General features: G+C 45.2%; 1 protein-coding gene across 1 annotated transcript in view; it reads left to right on the plus strand.

The window, feature by feature from the left end:
- Positions 1 to 23,801, plus strand: part of LOC147012319 (uncharacterized) — a 118,209-nt gene that overhangs the window by 36,105 nt on the left and 58,303 nt on the right. The window contains exons 5-7 of the mRNA XM_085856378.1: positions 10,510 to 10,557; positions 12,407 to 12,550; positions 20,028 to 20,165. Coding sequence (XP_085712504.1) covers positions 10,510 to 10,557; positions 12,407 to 12,550; positions 20,028 to 20,165 — 330 coding nt within the window. The remainder of the gene's footprint in view (positions 1 to 10,509; positions 10,558 to 12,406; positions 12,551 to 20,027; positions 20,166 to 23,801) is intronic.

Genomic DNA, 23,801 nt, shown 5'->3' on the forward strand with positions numbered 1-23,801 from the left:
CTTCTGCTCTGACAATGTTCCCCAACTCTGAGGATTGGTTTTTCCAGCAGGACAATGCTCCATGCCAGACAGCCAGGTCAATCAAGGTGTGGATGGAGGACCATCCGATAAAGACCCTGTCATGGCCAGCCCAATCTCCAGACCTGAACCCCATTGAAAACCTCTGGAATGTGATCAAGAGGAAGATGGATGGTCACAAGCCATCAAACAAAGCCGAGCTGCTTGAATTTTTGTGCCAGGAGTTAAAGTCACCCAACAACAATGTGAAAGGCTGGTGGAGAGCATGCCAAGACGCATGAAAGCTGTGATTGAAGATCAGGGTTATTCCTCAAAATATTGATTTCTGAACTCTTCCGAAGTTAAAACATTAGTATTGTGCTGTTTAAAAATGAATATGAACTTGTTTTGTTTGTATTATTTGAGGTCTGAAAACACTGAATCTTTGTTGTTATTTTGACCAGTTGTCATTTTCTGCAAATAAATGCTCTAAATGACAATATTTTTATTCGGAATTTGGGAGAAATGTTGTCAGTAGTTTATAGAACAAACAAAAATGTTCATTTTACTCACACATACCTATAAATAGTAAAACCAGAAAAACAGATAATTTTGCAGTGGTCTCAATTTTTTCCAGAGAGAGAGATTTATATATATATATATATATATATATATATATATATATATATATATATATATATATATATATATATATATATATATATATATATATATATATATCTTCTTCTTTCGGCTCCTCCCGTTTGGTGTCGCCACAGATGATCAACCGTCTCCATTTCGCTCTATCCTCCACATCTTCCATTGACACTCCAACCACCCGCATATCCGCCCTCACCGCATCCATCAACCTCTTCTTTGGCCTTCCTCTTCTCCTCCTGCCTGGCGGGTCCATCTTCAGCATCCTTCTCCCGATATACTCCGCTTCCCTCCTGTGCACATGTCCAAACCATCTCAACTTTGCCTCTCTCATTTTGTCTCCAAACCGTCCGACCTGCGCGCAGTCCCTCTAATATACTCATTCCTTATCCTGTCCATCCTCCTCACTCCCAACGAGAATTGCAGCATCTTTAACTCTGCCACCTCCAGCTCCGCTTCCTGTCTTTTTGTTAGCGCCACCGCCGACAAACCATACAACATAGCTAGTCTCACTACCGTCTTATATACTTTCCCCTTCACTCTTGCAGCTACCCTTCTGTCACAAATCACTGCTGCAACTCTTCTCCACCCACTCCATCCTACCTGCACTCTCTTTTTCACTTCTCTCCCACACTTTCCGTTACTTTGGACAGTTGATCGCAAGTATTTAAACCCATCCACCTTCCCCACCTCAACTGCTTGCAACCGCACCATACCACCACCCTCCCTCTCATTTACGCACATGTACTCCGTCTTACTCCTACTGACTATCATTCCCCTTCTCTCCAGTGCGTACCTCCACCTCTCGAGGCTCGCCTCAGCCTGCTCCCTACTCTCCCTACAGATCATGATGTCATCCGCGAACATCATAGTCCTTAGAGACTCCAGTCTGATCTCGTCCGTCAACCTGTCCATCACCATTGCAAACAGGAAAGGGCTCAGAGTCGATCCTTGGTGCAATCCCACTTTAACCTTAAACCGGTCCGTCATTCCTACCGCACACCTCACCGTTGTCACACTGTCCTCATACATATCCTGCACAATTCTCACATACTTCTCCACCACTCCCGACTTCCTCATACAATTCCACAACTCCTCTCTTGGCACTCTATCATAAGCTTTCTCTAAATCCACAAACACACAATGTAACTCCTTCTGGCCTTCCCTGTACTTCTCCATCAACATTCTCAAAGCAAACATCGCAGCTGTGGTGCTCTTTCCTGGCATAAACCCATATTCCTGCTCACAAATCGTCACCTCTCTTCTCAACCGAGCTTCCACTACTCTTTCGCACAACTTCATGGTGTGGCTTAACCACTTTATCCCTCTGTAATTTCCACAGCTCTGCACATCACCCTTGTTCTTGAAAATCGGAACCAGTTCACTTAATCTCCACTCCTCCAGCATCCTCTCACTTTCCAAGATTTTATTCAACAATCTGGTTGACAACCCCACTGCCATCTCTCCTAAGCACTTCCATGCCTCCACTGGTATGTCTTCTGGGCCAACCGCCTTTCCACTTTTCATCCTCTTCATAGCAGTCCTCACTTCATTCTTACTGATCCACCCCACTTCCTGATTCACTATCTCCTCCTCTCTCTGTCTCTGTCTCTGTCTCTGTCTCTGTCTCTGTCTCTGTCTCTGTCTCTGTCTCTGTCTCTGTCTCTCTCTCCTTCTCTTTCTCTCTTTCTCTCTTTCTCTCTTTCTCTCTTTCTCTCTTTCTCTCTTTCTCTCTTTCTCTCTTTCTCTCTTTCTCTCTTTCTCTCTTTCTCTCTCTCATTTTCTTCATTCATCAGCTCCTCAAAGTACTCCATCCACCTTCTCAACACACTCTCCTCACTCGTCAGCACATTCCCATTTACGTCCTTTATCACTCTCACCTGCAGCACATCCTTCCCTGCTCGGTCCCCCTGTCTTGCCAATCGGTATAAATCCTTTTCCCCTTCTTTTGTATCCAACTTCTCATGCAGCTCGTCATATGCCTTTTTCTTAGCCTTTGCCACCTCTCTTTGCCTTTCGCCGCCACTCCTTGTACTCCTACCTACTTTCTTCATCTCTCTGACTATCCCACTTCTTTTTCGCCAACCCCTTCTTCCTTATACTTTCCTGTACTTCCTCGTTCCACCTCCAAGTCTGCTTATCTTCCTTCCTCTGTCCAGATGTCACACCAAGTACCTTCCTAGCTATCTCCCTCACCACTTCTGCTGTAGTTGCCCAATTATCCCACCCATCTTTACCACCATCCAACACCTGTCTCGCCTCCTCCCTAAATTCCACGCAACAGTCTTCCTCCTTCAGCTTCCACCATCTGGTCCTTGGTTCAGCCCTCACTCTCTTCCTCAACCTCACCTCCAAAATCATCCTACAGACCACCAATCGATGCTGTCGAGCTCCAGTCTCCCCTGCCACCACCTTACAGTCTCTAATCTCTTTCAGGTTGCATCTCCTGCTTAAGATGTAATCCACCTGTGTGCACTTTCCTCCACTCTTGTACGTCACCCTGTGTTCCTCCTTCTTCTTGAAATACGTATTTACCACTGCCATTTCCATTCTTTTTGCAAACTCTACCACCATTTGCCCTTCCTTCTCTTGTTGAGACCGTACCTACCCATCGCCTCCTCATCCTCTTTATTCCCTTCCCCAACATGCCCATTGAAATCTGCTCCAATCACCACTCTTTCATCCTTGGATACACTCTCCACCACTTCATCTCACTCACTCCAGAAATCTTCTTTATATTCCATCTCACACCCCATATGCGGTGCATATGCACTGATGACATTCATCATCACCCCTTCAATTTCCAACTTCACACTCATCACTCGGTCAGACACTCTCCTCACCTCCAATACCCTCTTGACATAATCTTCCTTCAGGATTACCCCGACACCATTTCTCCTCCCATCCACACCATGGTGGAACAGTTTGAAACCACCTCCAATGCTCCTAGCCTTACTCCCCATCCACTTGGTCTCTTGTACACACAGTATGTCCACCTTTCTTCTCTCCATCATATCAGCCAACTCTCGCCCTTTGCCAGTCATCGTCCCAACATTCAGAGTTCCAACTCTCGCCTCCACACTTCTACCCTTCCCCCTCTCCCACTGCCTCCGGACTCGCCTTCCCCGTCTCCTTCTCCTCCTTCGCCCAGCAGTAGCACAATTTCCACTGGTACCCTGCTGACCACCGGTACCGGTGGCGGTCATTGGTAACCCGGGCCTCGACCGATCCAGGATGGAAATTCGTTTTGTTGTCCGCATAATGATTTGGCATAGGTTTTTACGCCGGATGCCCTTCCTGACGCAACCCTGGTCGCCTCTTACGACACACAGGGATATGGTACATCTATTTTAACCGGGGCATACACTGGGTCCAGTACGCTGGTACTCATTTCGCCGACCTCGGAAGGATGACAGGCTGTGTCAACCCCCTGGTGTTATACGACTTGGTATGTGTGTGTGTGTGTATGTATATATGTATATATGTATATATATATATATATATATATATATATATATATATATATATATATATATATATATATATATACTCAGTGGCCCAACGGGGCTTGAACTCAGGACCTTTTGGGTCCTAAGCCGCTGCCCTAACCACTGCGCCAACACCAGGCTTTCTTGACCAAACTGTCACTGGGGATGTTTACTTCAACTTGCTGCAGGAATCCGGACCCCTGAATAATCTCATCGCCAATGACACAATGGTTGATCTCTTTGGTTTTGATATATATATATATATATATATATATATATATATATATATATATATATATATATATATATATATATATATATATATGTGTATATATGAGCCTGGTGTTGGCGCAGTGGTTAGAGCAGCGGCTTGGGATCCAAAAGATCCTGAGTTCAAGCCCCGTTGGGCCACTGAATTAATACACCAGGCAGTTGACTCAGCCTGTCATCCTTCCGAGGTCGGCGAAATGAGTACCAGTATACTAGGCCGGTGTACACCCTGGTTAAAATAGCTGTACCATATCCCTGTGTCGTAAGAGGTGACCAGGGTTGTGTCAGGAAGGGCATCCGGCGTAAAACATGTGCCAAATCACTATGCGGATCATACGGATGATCCGCTGTGGCGACCCCTCATGGGAGCAGCTGAAAGAAGAAGAAGACGAAGAAGATATATACATATATATATATATATATATATATATATATATATATATATATATATATATATATATATATATATATATATATATATAGTTACATATACACAGGGTGTCCCAAAAAAATGTACTCGCATTTTGGCTCCTCGTAACTCATTGAATTTTTCATTTTTTTTTTTCAGATCAAATTGACCCTAATAATGGCAGAAGTACGACTCGGTGTTGAAGAAAGAAAATTTATCAAAAAGTGCTACTGGAAGCATGAAAACTTCATGGAAGTGCAAAGACAATTTAGAAGAAATTTTCACAAAGATCCACCAACGCGATGCACCATTGCTCGTATCCGAGATAAGTTTGAAACAGATGGAACTGTGCATGACGTCCATAAGGAGCATTCAGGAAGACCACGGTCATCAACACCCCCTCAAAGGAAAATCAATTGCTGGAAACCCTCCACCGATCCCCACGGAAATCTGTATGGCAAATGGCTCTTGAGACAGGAATCCCAAAATCAAGCGCCCATCGCATGTTTGAAGCGAATTAATTGGAAAAGTTACATTCCAACATTAATCCCTGTGTCGTAAGAGGCGACCAGGGTTGCGTCAGGAAGGGCATCCGGCGTAAAACATGTGCCAAATCACGATGCGGATCATACGGATGATCCGCTGTGGCGACCCCTAACGGGAGCAGCCGAAAGAAGAAGAAGAAGAAGAAGACATTCCAACATTAATCCACGCTCTAAATGAAGACGATCCTGACCGGAGAGCTGAATTTTGTGAGTGGTACCTGGGGAAATGCGAAGAAGATGCAGCATTTCCATCCAAAATTGTTTGGAGCGATGAGGCCAGCTTCAAGTTAAATGGCTCAATTAACCGACACAATTGCACCTACTGGGCTCCTGAAAGTCCGCATGTTACTCTGGAACACCATTTAAACTTACCAGGGGTTATAGTGTGGTGTGGGATATCAGCATTGGGCATCCTTGGTCTATTATTTTTTGACCAAACTGTCACTGGGGATGTTTACTTAAACTTGCTGCAAGAATCCGTCGGTCCACGTGTCAAAGAGATATTTGGTGACGAAGAGATTTACTTTCTGCAAGATGGAGCACCTCCCCACTACCACCGTGATGTAAGGGCCTATCTCGAAGCAACTTTTCTGAACAGATGGTTTGGGCGAAGAGGTAGTGTTAAATTCCCTGCGCGTTCCCCAGACCTCACTCCAATGGATTTCTTTTTATGGGGATATCTCAAAGATAAGGTTTATGGCTCAAAACCAGCAACAGTCGATGAGCTGAAAGAGGAAATTGAAAGACAATGTCTTGCAGTTCCAAATAAAATGATTCATAACGCTGTTGAATCCATTGGTCCGCGTTTTCGGCTGTGTTTGGAACGTGATGGTCGTCAGTTTGAACATTTGTAAACATGCATTTATACATTTATACATTTCACCTTTAATCTTGTTTCAAAGTCAATAAACAACGCATTTATTATCATTTAAAGAGTGAGTACATTTTTTTTGGGACACCCTGTATACACACATATGTCTATATATATATATATATATATATATATATATATATATATATATATATATATATATATATATATATATATATATATATATTGTTACGGAAATGGCCCTTATTGGACTACTAAATATAGGATTAGCTCAGATCCCCCATTAAATGCATGTATAGATATGTTGTTTGGTAAAAAGGACGTCATATGTGTGTCGGGAGGTGTAAGAGACTGTTTTTATGTTCGTACAGTGGTGGTGAAACAAGGGCTCCCTCTTCTTCCTCCCCTCTACGGACAATAGGCCCCGCCCAGTCGGCTGGGAGGGTGTGGCCAAGGGGAGGAAGTGACGCGAAGGGGAGGGGCTTTTGTCGGCTCCGCCGAGAGGGGTGCTTGTGGAACGAAAAGAAAACTGTAAAGAGAGAAAATGTTAGAGTGTGTGGAAATCGTCGCCGAGAGAAGGCGTCCTCGTGTGTCGAAGCGAGCAAAACGAGAGAGAAACGAAGGTGAGAAAGAGGATTGTGTGTGGAAAACAGTCGGGTTCTCGAGGCGTGCTCGGAGTCGCTTCGAAGCGAGCGAACAAAGGAGGCACAGTGTTGGATCTGCCGGGAGAGACGCTGAACCGACCTGCACATTGAGGATTCTGCCGTGAGAGGGACGGCAGCCGACTTTGGGAGGCGGCCTGCACGTCGAATCGGTGATCCACTCTTGGGAAAGAAAAGGTGATTCAACAGAGAGAGGAACTGAGAGGACGAAGCGAAAGTCGGGCTTCGAGGCGGGAAGGCAGGAGAGGAGACGCCGTAGCTGACGGTCCCTGCTCACACCAACGGCGCGACATGTTTGTCGAGCCGCCTGCAGAGCTCAGAACCTCAATTTGGGCCTTGTCTGGTGAACGGGCCAGGCCTGGATTTGTATGCTGAACCCTGGAGAGAGATCGGCTGAGGCCCATCGTTGATCTGGCGGACTTGTGCCGTCGATATTGCGCGGGGCCTGAGCGCGCGGAGACCGCGTGCGTAAGGTCTGCGACAAAAGGACAAGCGCGATTTTGCCACGCGGCGTGGTTCGAGCTGGGAGTTCGAATCTGTGTACATCCGCTTGTTACAAGCGACATTCGTGCTTTTTGACGCTTTCCTCTCGTCCATGAGACATCACTAAGTACTCTGTCTTGTCTTGCATGCATGCTGTTTGTCTTTGTCTGCACGTGTTGTATAAGGCATATTTCGGTAGCGACCCCCTCGAAACTTGTAGACCGTGGTTCCCTAGTTAAGAACGGGTTGAGGATTGTTAATAAAACCATTGTTGTGAATTTTGTTTGTGTTGTGATCCCCGATGTTCCCCAATAGATCTGGTTAATTTGTATGAAGTTGTCGCGATGGATTAATTTGTGTCGCTTCGAGGAATGATCCGTTTGATTGGCATGTAACACCAAAAATGGTTACAGACTGGCAGAAAACGCTCAGCATCTGACAAAACCAGTCTGCAACCAGGGGTTCTATTTCCCCAACTGGCAAGGTACAAGGATTACATTGGTATCGCTATTGAAGGCACGTGACCCGAGGCCTGTGCTGAGCCGGCCGGCGTTATAAACCCCGGAGACGGTGGTGGTGAGGGTGGCACCAAGGACCGGGTGAGAATCCCGCCACCCCGGATCCACAACAATATAGGAGGTGGGTTCAAAAAGTATCCAACCTTAATTTTTCGTGCGTAAACAAATGAAGCTCGGGAGGCGTGGTTTGTTGCACGTATGTAGGCGATCCTAATTCGTATGTGTGAATATTTTACCACCTGCAGAAGCTGTCAGTGGCCGACAGACCGCCGATGAGTGAGGAAGTGCAAGTGAGCGCCGTCGGATTTTCGCTTTTGACAAAATGACGGATCACTGTGGTCTCATCGCCAGTGATCACTGTGTTGAAGAAGTTGGGATCGCTGATCACAGTCTCCAGCATGTCCTGTGCGATCTCCAAATGGAGTTGCTTCTGCTCGATCGTTAGCAGCTTTGGCACGAACTTCGCTGAGATTCTCTTAAAGCCCAAATCCTCAGTCACAATGGAATGAACGGAACCAATGCTGACGCCTGCCTCGTCTGCAAGTTCTCTGATCGTGATTCGACGATCCTGCATCAGCAGGGTCCTCACTTGGTCAATGACTATCTCATTTCGGGATGTTGAGGGCCTACCAGAACGTACTTCACTTTCCACTGATGTGCGACCATCTTTGAAGCGGTTGTACCACTCTTTTATCTGTGTGGTGCCCATTGCTTCGTTCACGAAGGCCTGTTGAATCTTGCAAATCGTTTCCACTTGGGAATCGCCAAGCTTTACACAAAATTTGATGCAGTAGCGTTGTTCAACTTTTTCCGTCATTTTGTCAAAAATGAAAATCCGACGGCGCTCACTTACACTTCCTCACTCATCGGCAGTCTGTCGGCGACTGACAGCCTCTGCAGGCGGGAAAATATTCACGCATACGAATTAGGATCGCCTACATACGTGCACCAAACCATGCCTCCCTGGCTTCATTTGTTTACGCACGAAAAATTAAGGTTAGATACTTTTTGAACACACCTCGTGTGTGTGTGTGTGTGTGTGTGTGTATATATATATATATATATATATATATATATATATATATATATATATATATATATATATATATATATATATATATATATATATATATATATATATATATATATATATATATATATATATATATATATATATATATATATATATATATATATATATATATATATATATATACATATATATATATATATATATATATATATATATATATATATATATATATATATATATATATATATATATATATATATATATATATATATATATATATATATATATATATATATATATATATATATATATATATATATATATATATATATATATATATATATATCACTCACACACACACACACACACACACACACACACACACACACACACACACACACACACACACACAGACACACACAGACACACACAGACACACACAGACACACACACACACACACACACACACACACACACACACACTGTATATGTAAAGATATTGGCGTTTGGAGTTACACGTTGGATTTCGTAAGCAATTATTTTCGTAAATCTCGCCCCACCCTCCCTCCCCTTTATCCTGGAACCACACTACATCATGGTCGAGTCCGTTTGTCCACACTGTGTTTTTCGAGCGGATTGTTGTGCCTTCCACGACAAGTAACTTAACATTAAAGAGATGTGCATTCCCGATTTCCTGTTACCAAACTTGTATTAGACGATAAATAAAGTAAATTGTAAACAACTGAAAGACTAAAGTCGATGTCAATAAGGTTTTCTAGAATTGTCAATTTTCATCCGATTGACTTGAAATTTGAAACGGATTTGCACATTTGATCATCTAATTAAACTACCAATTATTTTTGAGGTCAACATAGGCTAAAAGGTCAACAAAGGCCAGAATTTCTAAAATTGTCCACTTTCTTCCAATTTTACTTGAAATGTGAAGAGGATTTGCATATCTGGTCACTTAATTCAACTTCCAATTATTTTTGAGGACAACATTGGCCAAAACGTTAACATAGGCCAGATTTCTAAAGTTGTCACATCGTCTGGAAGCCATATTGGATCAAAGAAAAAAAACCTTTAAAAAAAAACAAGAGTTGGCTCGCATCACGTCCTTCTCAAGACTGACGGATGGATCACTGTTGTATGCTCGGGGAATGTATTCCATGCATACCATCTCGGTGAAGATATCTTGTTTGAATTTCCAATTATACTGCAAATGTCATCCTCAAATTGAAATTCTGAGGATTCCTTGGAATTCCTCATACCACCAAACCTGTGTCAAGACTCCAAAATCATCTTCCTCTGGCAAGTATGTACATTAACAAAGTTATGGCTCTTTTACTGTTTTCCTGATATTTGTGAATTGTGAAATTAGCCATGTTGGTTCTAAGTTTTCCTCAATTGGGATTGCTGGGGACTTTTACTCCACGGTGTTCGATAGACATCAAAGCAACTTTACTGAAAAATCAGCATTCATCTTTTTTGGGAAGGTTTAAACTAATGCTCCTTTGCTAACAGGTGAGATACCATAGACTCCCCCACCTTATGTTGCTTGTTTTGCTTAGTCGTGTTTCTTTTAAAGTTTGTAAAACCACTTTTCTTATTGCAGTCTCGGATGGGGATTTGAAGTTTGAAACCAGTGAGTCTTCTTCCTATGGTAAGGTCTCATCCTCAATGAGCATAATCTTTATTACATTTGATGACACTGATAGATCATGGTTTTGACGATATCGCTGTCATGCGCTGCAGTCCATCGATGTAGGCAGATGCACAGTTGGTCACATGGTCGGTGTTTGAAATGAGTACTGATTCGAGAAATGCCACTTAATGTGCTTTCTCATATACTCATGTATTAACAGAGTACCCACCCTACGGGAGATCTTGTTCAAACCATGCAACATATTCTTCTGATGCATACCTTTATTTGGGCGGTGTATAGGCAACTGACAGCTCTGTATTGAAAAAAAGAAAATAACTCGCATTACGTGCATGAAGCAAAAACATACCTACTGCTAATATCTCAAAATTCCTCACTGCACTGGAAAACGTAGGGACAAAAATATTGCTCTGTAAATGATGGAAACTTGTGATGTCCCCATCTTGAGGTGGCGCTACACGATACACATATACATGGAGAAATGGCATCCCACCGCTGCCCCCCCACCCCCAAGACCACCAGCAAAGATTTTTTTAAAACACCCCTATATATTAATTGGGAACATGCTGATCCTATGTAGCAAGTCTGGATGTAGTCAGCCCAGAACTGCAGTGAGGAGTATCGTGACAAACAAACAAACACTCCACCGGTCTTCTCCTGCTCCTGGATCTACCACCGAAATTAAACTTCCCCCCCCCCTTCTTGTGACTATTGTTCATCATCACGACGCATAAATATGAACCAACTTGATATGTTTTGAAACTTGGAAAAAAAGAAAAACAACCTAATGTCTCCTTGGGAACATAAAACAAATTGATTATTTTGTTTTTTTGGTGAGTAAGTGTGTGTGTTCCTAAATTGAATGCTGGGTTGTTAGCAGTAAACAATTTCTGGAATCATTTTTTTTTCTTTCTTTGCAACCATTGACTGTCAATAAACTATATTTACTGGATGTACTGGAACATACAGGTTGTGGACAAAGAAATGGAAACACCTGGGTAAATGAGGGACACCAGGCAACAGCTTCCACACAGATGTGGCCCATGTGTTAAGCAAATAACATCCCAGCATGCTTCGGGTCATGTATACAAATGCTGCACAGGCCTGGTTGTCTAAAATTACGGTTGGCATGGCTGCAAGAGGAGGGCCCCCCCTTATGCCCACATCCACAAAGCACATGGAGTCACCTAATGGTTTGATGAGCATGACACTGATGTTATTCACATGTCGTGGCGTTCTCAGTCACCATATGTGAACCCAATCAAGCATTTACGGGATATTCTGGAATGATGCCAGAGACGGTGTTTTCTACCTCCATCAAACAAGTGTGAGTCGATTGACTTTCTTGTGGAAGAATGGTGCCACATCCCTCTTGCAGAATTTGAGACGCTGGTGGATTCTATACCACGGCGCATACAGGCCGTACTGGCTCCATGTGGTGACCCAATGCACTATTAAGTGACTTTACGTTGGTGTTTCCATTTTTTTTTTGTCCAATTCCTGTATGCATATAAGTTGTGGTGTTCAACTACTGTCAGTGAAGTGATGGGTTCAATGGGCATATTTATAAAAGGAAAGAGTTGTTTACTCCATCACCTCGTGAGATAACACCAATAAGACCTTCCTATCCACCAACGTGTGTGAGATGCAATTGGACAGCAGGTTAAATGTAAGCTTTACACATTTGCCCTTTTCAGTATGGGAGTAGCACTCGCATTCTTCGGTTATGTAGTATATCTGTTTTTAACAATAATGGAGCAAAATGCTTCGAATTGGTTGATGTTTGACATCCAGTTTTTTTGGCTTGTGTAGTGTTCTGCACAAAAGCCAATCACTGAATTGCTTGCAGGTGAACCACATGCAATAGAGGATGGAAATATCCATGGTAACATTTCTCCATCCTCCCAAGAGAACTTGAGCACTCAAAATGTAAAGGAAGAGCCATGCATTTCTGCAAATGTGGAACTCAGTGCTGCTATGCTTATTCCAACTGGTGAGCACTTCTTCTTTGTTCGTTTGCAGCAAAAGGCTGCGGGGTATCATCATTGGCTGATGGTGTGGCTCTGTTGCTGATGCAGTGCCCTCTGCTGGTTAGGGAAGGAATTTGTAATTTGTTCACGGTGCCGGCGATAGCTTGCCTACTGCTTCGTGAAGGATAACCATGGGATATTTAGCATCCACCAACGAATGCTGACAGACGGGGATGCCCAGTTTAACGTAACTCTGAGGACGGCACACATGTTGATGAATCGCCTTGCCTGTGAAACACCGAGATAACAGTTTATAGTTGTTGGGATTCAAACCCAGACGAGACAGCTTACAGACAAGTGTGCGTACCTCTAGGCCATCCTGTTACCATATAAGTCAACATACTGCATGATGGAAACTAAAATTGAAGCCAGAGTTATGCTCGCGATAAAGCTTATGTGTCATGATGAAGTATCTGGTGTTTTGAAAGTGTGCCTGTGAAGAGAGACACCTGCCCTGGGCTTGGCATTCGGAACAGTCCCTGAAGACAGGATCTATTTTATGTACAGTGCTATATTTCCAAACTTTTCCATCATGTTTGAACACTTGATAATCCTAAATATTCTTATTACGACGTGTATTCATTCATTAATGTATAAAAATGAAAAGAAAACCTTTTTTGTTTGTTTACTTGACTCAAGAAGTTGGTCATGTTAATTTGAGAAATTAAGTTTTTCCAACACTGATGTGATGTATATTGTTACGGAACCAGGGTTCTAGATTCACCACAAGGAGGACTTCTCAAACTCTTCCCGGACCTCTGTATTCCCAGCGCCATCTGGCGTAGCTCGTCCTAGCTCCACCTCAGACTCCAATGGTGTTCTCTCCTTCCTCAGCACGAACAGGCAGGCGGGTTTCTTGGGGTACCCAGCGTGTTTCGACGGCTGCGATCCGTCTGGCATTCTGCCTTTTAAGCAGCTTGAGCGAGGCAGACTTGGAGGATCAGAATTTGTGGGAGGTGGAGTTCCTGGGAGAAAAGGCCGTGGTTTGCCCTTGGCCACACAACAGCACGTCCCCATTGATACACTCACCAGCCAACATCTCTTTTTGCTGTCAATCATCCCCGAGTTGGATTCCTCCTTCAAGTTGTCTGCTTTTTTTTTATAGGTTTTCCCGCCCAGTGCATTTGAAAAGGCAAAGACGTTATCTCCTTCGTTGTCTGAATTGTGGTTGTCTGTGGCGCTGTTTCAGAATTGGTCGTGTGATGCTGCATGAGAAAGTTGATGAAAGAAAGAAAGTCAATTTACAAATAGTGGGTTGTACCTGATATACCGTTGGACCCCGTCATTCGCTGGGGATACGTTCCTGGAAAATGCCGTGAATTGCAAATGCATGAATGGTGGGGCATTGTTTCAATAGAAAAAGGGAGGATAGGTTCCCAGCGGATTCGTGACCCATGAAAATTACTGCGAATGACGAAGCCACAAATGTTGACACCACAAATTGTTTCAATGGTAAAAAGGGGGTAGGTTCCCGATTCATGAAAAATGTCACGAATGATGAATCCGCAAATTGCGAAGCTGCGAATGCTGCGCATTTTTTCAATGGAAAAAGGGGAGGAGGTTCCTTGTTCATTGGGGAAACTTTTCAAAGTTTAAAATATTTTCAACTGCGAATGCTCAGGATTATAGTTTCAGAACAAAATGCTTACAAATTATAAAAGGACAACACCAGGTACCGTTTCCAATGCTTATTGAAGGAATGCAATTAACAATTTATTACAAGTGAATCATCAACCGTACCATAAAAGTCAAAAAAAAAAACAGCAGCTACCATTTCAAATTTTTATTTGCACAAGCAAACGTAACTTTTCAAATGATGGCGTTTTAAAATCTAGTGAACTCAGTGGAGTCGTCTGAAGAGCACACAGGTGATGGTGCTGATCAATTGTGCACCGAAAGGAATGTAGGTGAGGGTGCTGAAGCAGATGAGGATCCTGAAGAGTCGCTCACTGAATGAGAGGTAGGCGAGGGTGCTGTTGCTCCTCAGGTGGACGGACCAAGGTGAAAGAACTCCATGATTGAGAGATGCCTGGAAGATTGCTGTAGATTTCGATGTGGCTCCTTGTATGGAAGCTTCACATCATACAACCTCCTCTCGACTTTGAGGGAACACTCCATGACAGGATCGGCGTCTAACAGTGTCTCAGTAACTGACTAACTGTCCTGCAGTAGATCACCCAGGAACTTGACTGTGAGTTTAGATCTCGACACCTCTTCCTTATCACTGGCCACCTCCTCCTCCTTGGAAACCATGGTCATGGCTCCCAACCCCTCCTCGGTGAGCTCGGCATGCGAGGCGATAAGAGCATCAAACTCCTTAGTCTCCACGTTGTCAAAGCCTTCTCCCACCTGCCGTGCCAACCTGACAATTTTATGCCTCTCCTCCGTGTTGTCGGGAAAGCCTCTGAAGTTCTTACTGCCTGTGGCAACAGGTTGTGCCAGCAGGCATTGATGATTGAGGCTTTAACCTCGTCCAGCGACTCTTTGATTGCGCTGATGCAGTGGGCTATGTTGAACTCCTTTCAACACTGCCTGACTTTGGGCTCTGGGTCGGAGTCCATCGCATCAAAAATGCGGTGAAGGCCGCGGGGTTCGGGATCTACCGCGAGGGGGGAAACGGATCCCTCCTGTCACCTCGAACTCGCAGGACATGTGGCCGCCACGCGCGAATAACTTCACGGTATGGCTGGTTGATAGGCAATGACAAACGGCAATTGGTCTACCACGTCATCGCAAGGTCCATCAGTCAAAAAACTGTTTACCTGGTGACGTGGTTTTCCAACCGGGGAACGCCCTTTCCGGAAATGTACCAATCATTCCAATTAGGTTCAAATTGGTGTTAATTGATGCGGCCGAGCCACCGCTGGTACACTCCAGCCGAAACGAGGCAATTAGTTGAGGAGCTCCAACACCCTTTCCCTCCCTCACCCCCACCGCCCCGACTACCTTTGGTGCAGACAGTACTGGATTATTTGAAAGAAAGGAAAATGTGAACAAGGCAATTTATTTATAAGAAGCAATGTGGGGTACAGGGAAGGGAACTCGAGGGGTTTAATGGAGTCAACGCGCATCTGGGCAGTCAAAGGGGAAATGCAATAAAAGGGCAATCATTGTGTATATTTCCCCAAAAGAAGAGAAAATGCACAAGTCACAGACTTGACCTACTCCTTGCCACCGGATAAAACGACAGGGTACCCATCAGGCTCACACGCACACACAATTATGTGGGGAAGGTGGCCTCAGCCTACCAGTACGTGGAGCCATCGTCAACCCCAGCTTGATACTGCTCTCCCTGCCACTCTTTGGAATGACCCCGACACTGCACTCCACAACCGAGGGTCCACGAGCTCCGTCGGAACCAGCCAGCCAACAGCCACGAGCACTGCAGATCCCAGCCAACGAACCAAAGCTGCTGGGACCAGGATGGAAGAGGGATAGATAGAGAGATCTAGAGCCTTGGGCACAGCTTAATAGTACCGATGGCAGGTGGGGCCGAAGGACCGCCCATCAGATCTTCTGAGGCCGCCTGGGGCCAGCTATTGGGCCACATCACATCTTATGAACTGGCCCCATGCCAGCTATTGGTTGCAGCTCCCGCACCCCCGCCCATTCTGCTTCCCACCCGGATATGCACTCAGTTGGCTCTTCCGGTAGTCGTTAGGAGCGGAGCTCCACAATTAACATGGGGAGTCACTGCTTTTACCCGCATACACCTGGGAGCAACCCCACATGGCACAAAGCCAGGAAATGGCGCAATTATTGCAGGGGGCTATCTTGTCCTGGTCCGTATACCGGTCGTGTTCAAGTGGAGAGGAATGAACGGAGATTAGGGAAACAAAATGCAGTACAGGGTAGACGTCCATACAGACAAACAAATTTGGTGGGGCTTTAAACAATAACAGGGAATTTGGGAATTCTGCGTGTGTTTCGAAAGCCATGGCTTCGGCAAAGGTTCCAGAACGCTGGTGTTATTCGCGCATGCCAAGAAGCAATGACAGTAAAACAACGCACGCCTTTCGTGATGATGGCCCTGATGGCACACGTCATTATGCACTGATGTTTCAATAATCCCAACGGGTTGAGGGGGCACTAGCTTCCAAACCCAAACCAACACATTTGATTACATAACAACCCCCACAGGGAAGGCGCTTTTCTTAACATGCATCACGGAAATAACTATTCTAAGAGTTTATGTGCTGTGAGCATTTCAATTTCGGAATACGGTTGATAAAACCGGCACAATATGCTTAAAAGTAAACATTACCCCTTGGTTGAGCGGCTGGATCAGGGAGGTGATATTAGGTGGCAGGAAGATCATCTCGACTTTCGGGTGAGCCACCTTCAGGTCCCCGGGGTGTCCAGGAGCATTGTCGACAAGCAGGGGAACCTTGAACGCATGGCTTTGTTCCGCAAGGTACCTCTCCACCTGAGGGACCACACAGTTATGACGAAACACAGCTACACACCGAAAATTGCTGCCGCCACCCATGCCTTCTTGTTGGCCCTCCATGGCAGCCAGAGTTGGACACAATAATCGAGAGAATGAAAGAAATGGTGAAAGTAATAGGGTTGGGTTAGTTAGAGTAAATGGGTACACAAAAGATCACCATTCGGGATAGGGGATGACATGATGTGGTTGATGCACCACTTTCTTGGCATTCTTTACCTCTGCCACCGAAGATGAACGGAGATTATGTTTTCACCCCTGTTTGTTTATCCTTCTGTCTGTGAGCAGGATGTACCAAAAAGTTATGGATGGATTCAGACCAAACTTGGCAGACAGGTTGGGTGTGTGACCAGGACGAATAGATTCAATTTTGGTGGAAATCTGGACCTGGATACAAGATTTTATTTTATTACCTCTGCCACTGGAGGTGAAAGGTTATGTTTTCACCCCTTTCTGCCTGCTTGTCTGTGTACAGATTATCTCAAGTTGTGGATGGATCCGGATGAAATTTTGTGGACAGGTTGAGTGTGTGGCAAGGACAAATTGATTCGATTTTGGTGAAGATCCTAATCCGGATCTGAATACGAGAATTATTTAATTGTAAAAGTGATTCTTCATTGAGAGATTGGGCCAAAACGATATAGCACTGTACAGCATGATATTTCAAAAATGTATTGGGCCCAAAATGTTCTCAATGATCAGGCATTACATTGTGGAGGTATGCGCTCCACCAAGTGCCCTTCTAGTTTGTTTGTTTTTTTGTCTGTGTACAGGATATCTCAAAAAGTTGTGTACAGGTTTAGTGTGTGACAAGAATGAACTGATGAGATTTTGGTGAAGATCCGGACCAGACTACGATAATTTTTTAAGTGATTCATCACCATTGAGAGATGAGGCAAAAAACGAGATGTAGCATGATATCTCAAAAAGTTGTGGATGTCTCAAATGAAACCATACTTGACCTGACCTGTCTGTATTGTAGCTTGGTTTCAGACCTATTAATCGGCTTGACTCTGTCCGCCCCCTCGTAGCTTCGGCTCCTCGTTCATGATGACCGTTCGTGAGGTGAAATCAAAAGGGGCGAAAGTGCCAAGAACCAGCAGCGTGACCTCTGCAGAGCGAGTAACGTTGAGATCCAATGAGAGGCTAATGCGAATGTGTCCGACCCTGAAGAAAGGGAGAATATGTCCGATCCACCGCCCATCAAAAGAGAACAGAACAGAACAAATGATGTCATGCCTCGGGGAACAGAGTATCTGGCACCCGCCGACGACGTCGTCCCTCAGGGAACAGAGTGTCCGGCGCCCGCCGACGACGTCGTGCCTCAGGGAACAGAGTGTCCGGCGCCCGCCGACGATGTCGTGCCTCAGGGAACAGAGTGTCCGGCGCCCGCCGACGACGTCGTGCCTCAGGGAACAGAGTGTCCGGCGCTCGCCGATGACGTCGTTCCTCAGGGAACAGAGTGTCTGGCACCCGCCGACGACGTCGTTCCTCAGGGAACAGAGTGTCTGGCGTCTGCCGACGACGTCGTGCCTCAGGGAACAGTGTCTGGCGCCCGCCGACGACGTCGTTTCTCAGGGAACAGAGTGTCTGGCGCCCGCCGACGACGTCGTTCCTCAGAGAACAGAGTGTCTGGCGCCCGCCGACGACGTCGTTCCTCAGGGAACAGAGTGTCTGGCGCCCGCCGACGACGTCGTTCCTCAGGGAACAGAGTGTCTGGCGCCCGCCGACGACGTCGTTCCTCAGGGAACAGAGTGTCTGGCGCCCGCCGACGACGTCGTTCCTCAGGGAACAGAGTGTCTGGCGTCTGCCGACGACGTCGTGCCTCAGGGAACAGTGTCTGGCGCCCGCCGACGACGTCGTTCCTCAGGGAACAGAGTGTCTGGTGCCCGCCGACGACGTCGTGCCTCAGGGAACAGAGTGTCCGGCGCCCTCCGACGACGTCGTGCCTCAAGGAACAGAGAGTCCGTCGCCCACCACCGACGAACCATTGCTCTGCGGTTCGCTTTTCTAATGCCCGCTGTGAAGCTTCGAGAATGTGTGCGTCATTGGATGGGGCCTGCACACAGATTGGCGGTCAGCTTCCCTAGCCCAGCCCATTCGAGTTTCTGCAGCGAGTCCTCTCGGTCGGTGCTTCGGCTTTCTTAAGAGTCGGATCTCGTTTGCCACTGCTTAAAGTGAGCTAGCATTCGGCTGGTTTTGAGGTGCCCAGCGCCAAAGGCACGCAAGAACGATTATGGGGGAAATGAGCGGAGCTGATGCCTCTCAGTCAATGCTCACCAAACATCGCCTGCGCGCACGACAGCCATAACGAAGGCTTACAATGGGGTTGAGGGTTGCGGGATGAAGAATCTCCTTTAAAGTGGGGGAGTTTGAGGTTATGTAATGTCTTGATTGCCTTCCATGCATGTCTGAAGAGATCATGTCAAACTGCAGTCTGTATTAAATAAAAGTGTGTGTACTTACATGTGGTGTGAGAAAAAAAAAAGAGAGGGAGAGAGAGGAAATTTACAATAAAGGGAATGACAGGAAGGCTTCGACACATGCCCGCATCAAATGGCTGCTAATGCCTTGCCGCCAACCTTCCATGTGCAAAAGAAAAATAGGGAGTAAATCCTAATCTACCCTTTCCAACGCAGTTTGGATCCCACTGACCCATCGAAAGGTAAGGGACTATTCTAAACATTTATTGCAGAAATAACTCCACTGTGGGAGAAAAATATGTTGATTGCATGGGGCCTTCATCCCCTAACTTCCAAAACTTCCCCGTTCAAATATTATTGTCTTTAGCAAAAAGATGAGAAAAAATTTGAGTTTTACGAAATATTGCCCCTGCAGGAACACAGCTAAAATACCTGATAACCTTCCTGATAAAAAAAATGATTCGGAAGTCAAAAGGTTTTTTTTTATTACAGGTATCAGTTTTTGACAGTGCGAGAATAATTTAACCTCATGTAACCTTTACAATGGTTCATCATTTACATTTTGTGCAGATGACATCGTTGCATTGGAGGATGGAAATTTCCACAATGACATTGTGGCATCTTCCCAAGAGATTTTGAATCATGTCCAAGTAAAGCAAGAACATGATGCTGATGAGAACCTTGATGTGTCGACAAATTCTGCAGCTGGTGAGCACCACATTATCAGGAAACATTGAATTTTGTTTGGGTTTGCTTTGTTATCATAAAAATGGAAGAGATAAATTGTGTAGATATTAACTTTAACATGCTGTCGTTTAACCGGTGATATTGTCCTGTTAATGTTCCAATTTTGAAATCCTGGCTTAGTTTGCAGGTAATGCAACTTCAAATCCCAAATACTGTGTGCTTGCTGTTTGTCTACTCATGGGCTTGATAAATGTAAACAAGAAAGAGCAATCGGAGAGTGCAGACCTTCGCCAGGACTTGCTTTGTGTGCTGGTGTGTTTGTTTTTCTGTGCATTGATGACATATCCTCTCTGAAGGTTGCAATGGATACCTCAAATTGTCCAATTCATTAAGATTGTAATTGACACTCTTAAACATCAGGTCAATCGGATGAAAATTTATTATTTTTCAGAGTGAAATTAATGATTTTATAAGTTGTCGATCTCAAAAATAGTTGGTTTCCCAATTCAGTGACGCAATATGCAAATCTTGCTCAAATTTCAAGTCAATCGGATGAAAAATTTATATTCTATAAATTTGACCTCAAGATTACCTTTGACTTTTGACCTCAAAATCAACTGGCCTCTCAGTCGACAACCTCTACAACTTGGAAAAGTATCATGAAGATCGGTTTAAAATTGTGATCTGTAGGCGATTAACAGGCAGACCGACAGACAGAATAGCAAAATCAACTGACCAATATACTTGAAAAATCTTCAATTTTGCAAGTAACAAGGTGTTGTTTAAGACTGCTTCAACTGCGCAAAATTTCTAGAATTTTTTTAATGTGACCTTTTAAAATCATTATTTTATTTCAATTGAGTTACATACTGTACTTGAACACTTTTTGGGATCAGTTGTTCTGTGAACTCTCCAGTTTCCTCTGCCAGCGAAGGTGGACAGAGGTTGTTTTTTTTTTATGGATTCCATTTTATGGATTCGGATCTTCAAGGAAGTTGTAAACAGATTCGGACGAAATTTGGTGGACAGGTTGGGTGTGTGACAAGGATGAATTGATGAGATTTTGGTGAAGATCTGAATCCGGATCCAACTACTGTAATTTTTTTAGGTGATTCTTAACCATTGAGTGATAGGGCCAGAAACGATATATCAAGAAGTTATGGATGGATTCGGAGGGAACTTGGTGGACAGGTTGGGTGTGTGACAAGGACGAAATGATTAGATATTGTTGAGGATCCGGATCCAAATCCGGATATGATCATTTTTTTTGTTTTCTAAGTGATTCTTCACCTTTGAGAGAGGGAGCCAAAAACGATATACAGTATGATGTTTCAAAGAACTATAGATGGATTATGACAAAACTTGGTGGTAGATGAGTTGGGTATGTGACAAGAAGAAGCCGATTAGATTTTGGTCATGGGAGGTGCAGATCCAGCCGATCAGTAGGATACAAAACGTAAACTACTCAGCCTGGTGGAGGTATGCACTCTATCCACTGAGCACCATTGTTGTTAGTCATGTTTTGTGTTAACCTGAAAGTTCTCTGTTCCTTTTGCAAAAAAAACAATAATATTCGTAGCATTTACGATGCCTGTTATGGTCACCGAGACTTCAAGGTGCATTTAAAAAGTTCTTGGAATGAAATGTAACATTCCAAGAATCACCGAGTTTCCGTTTTTGATATCTAAGAATTTATGCTTAACGCAAGGAGGTATCATGTCATCCTAATTATGGATATACATGCATTGAAAACTCATTCTGAGAACCTTTTTAATGCTCCACGTATCTATAGTAAAGGGTTTGGCATTAATATCTGACACATCTAGTTCTGTAATAAAACAAAACCAAACAAAGTAAATCATGTTTTTAGTAACGTCTGACCCTGCTATTTGCGGTTTACAAAATGCGACCTGCTTCGACATTTGTGGCCCTGTGCTTCACGTATTTGCGGCCAAAAAAAAAAAAAAGAATTCCACGAGCTGCACACATAAAACGGTTCTAAAACATATTGTTGCGGATTCGCGCCCGCCGGCGTGCGACGGCCACGTAACTCGAATCGCGGCACGTCGCCCACCGGACGGACAATCCAGTCGTGACCCTCTCGGACTAACGCCGGGAACCAGTCACGGGTGGACCTTTCGGTCTCACCGCGATCGAGCCAATCAGCCCCCGCGTGGGATAGGGTTGCTCGCCAAATTCGAACTACCTAAGTACCCACGCGGAGGGTAGACCGGGCGATCGCACCTCGCCGCAGGTCGACTTCGGACACGGGCCACTTAAGCGACCCGTTCCGTACTATCAGAATAACCGAGCGGTGTTATCGTCGACCTCGACGGTTCGATTAATTATCGGGCGTATTCAGCCCACTACCAACCCTTTACGTGAAGCAAGATGGGGATTCAATGGGGGAAAAGACGAAGCGAAGCGGGAGAACAGTTCAACAATAAAAGCACATTTATTCGCGGCACACGGGAAGCACACAAATACAATTCCACCAAATGCACACAAAAAAAAGAAAACACAATTCCATTTACACAAAAAGCAAATATAAAAGTGAAAACACAGTGCAGAGCTAATACCGACTACCGAGCACACGGCAACACTTATACAATTCTACTTCACAGACGGCGCCGACAACACATACCCAAAACCAAGGAAAAGAAATACCCTCAAGAATGAGGCGGGCCTGAGGCCGAGACCGGGTCGGGCCTACCCGTCTGGTGATGAGACGCGGAGCGGCGATGGCCCCGCAACCCGCGGGCCTCGTGGACAGTGCCTGGCAGGGGGTGGGAACGGGGCCCCCTTGGTCGCACTATCTCAGCGCGGGGGGAAACAGGAGGGGGTTGCTGATGCTCGGGGTATAGAGGATCTTTATTATATGCGACGAGCGTCTCCACCTCGGCCAGGTCGCGCTGTCGGCCTCCTTCGGGTGCAGCTTCCTGCACGACGCGAGCACCCCCTCGTCTGGTGTCGCCGCCTTTCCACCGCTCCGTCCCCTCCGTTCCGACTCCAACGCACACGACGAGCAGCTCCACCGCCCGCGAAGTCTTGACCCTCTGCTTCCGACTCTCCTCTTCTTGACTCTCCGACCGACTGACTGACGAACACGGTCCTTTTATCCCCCCGTAACTTCGCCTTTGACCCCCTCCCTTTGACCTTTCACCTCGCTCCCCATTGGCCCGAGAAAAAGTGGGCGTGAAGGCTTTTTGATCCACAAATTTGCATATATCGATCGCCCTGGGGGCGGGGCCAATTCACCCCTCGCTCACCGATTGGACGGCAAAAAGTGGGCGTGTGTCGTTTTTGATCCGTTTTTGAAGCACAAAATCCGTGATTTTGTACACGCTGTTCGACGCGCGTTCTGCATGAGTCCAACACCGGTACCCACAGCGGGGCAAGAACGGTGGCGATGCTACGGTTGTGAGGTGTGCGTGAAGGTCGTGGCGGTTGTGGTGAAGCGGTGGTTGTGGTCGGTGGTTGATGTTGTGGTTGTGATCATGGCGGTTGGTCCAAAATAAAGATAGTAAAAGAAAAACGGCTATCCTGAAGAGTCGCAGCACGTATAAATGACATGTATTCCCACTAGACAACGGGTTTGGGCCTAACTACACATGCACTTACCGAGATACCTCACCTAAGGGACCTGAATGGTGGTTT

This window comes from Eptatretus burgeri, chromosome 15 (genome assembly GCF_056783735.1).
Source record: "Eptatretus burgeri isolate ZD-2024b chromosome 15, Ebu_testis_v1, whole genome shotgun sequence".
NCBI lineage: Eukaryota > Metazoa > Chordata > Myxini > Myxiniformes > Myxinidae > Eptatretus > Eptatretus burgeri.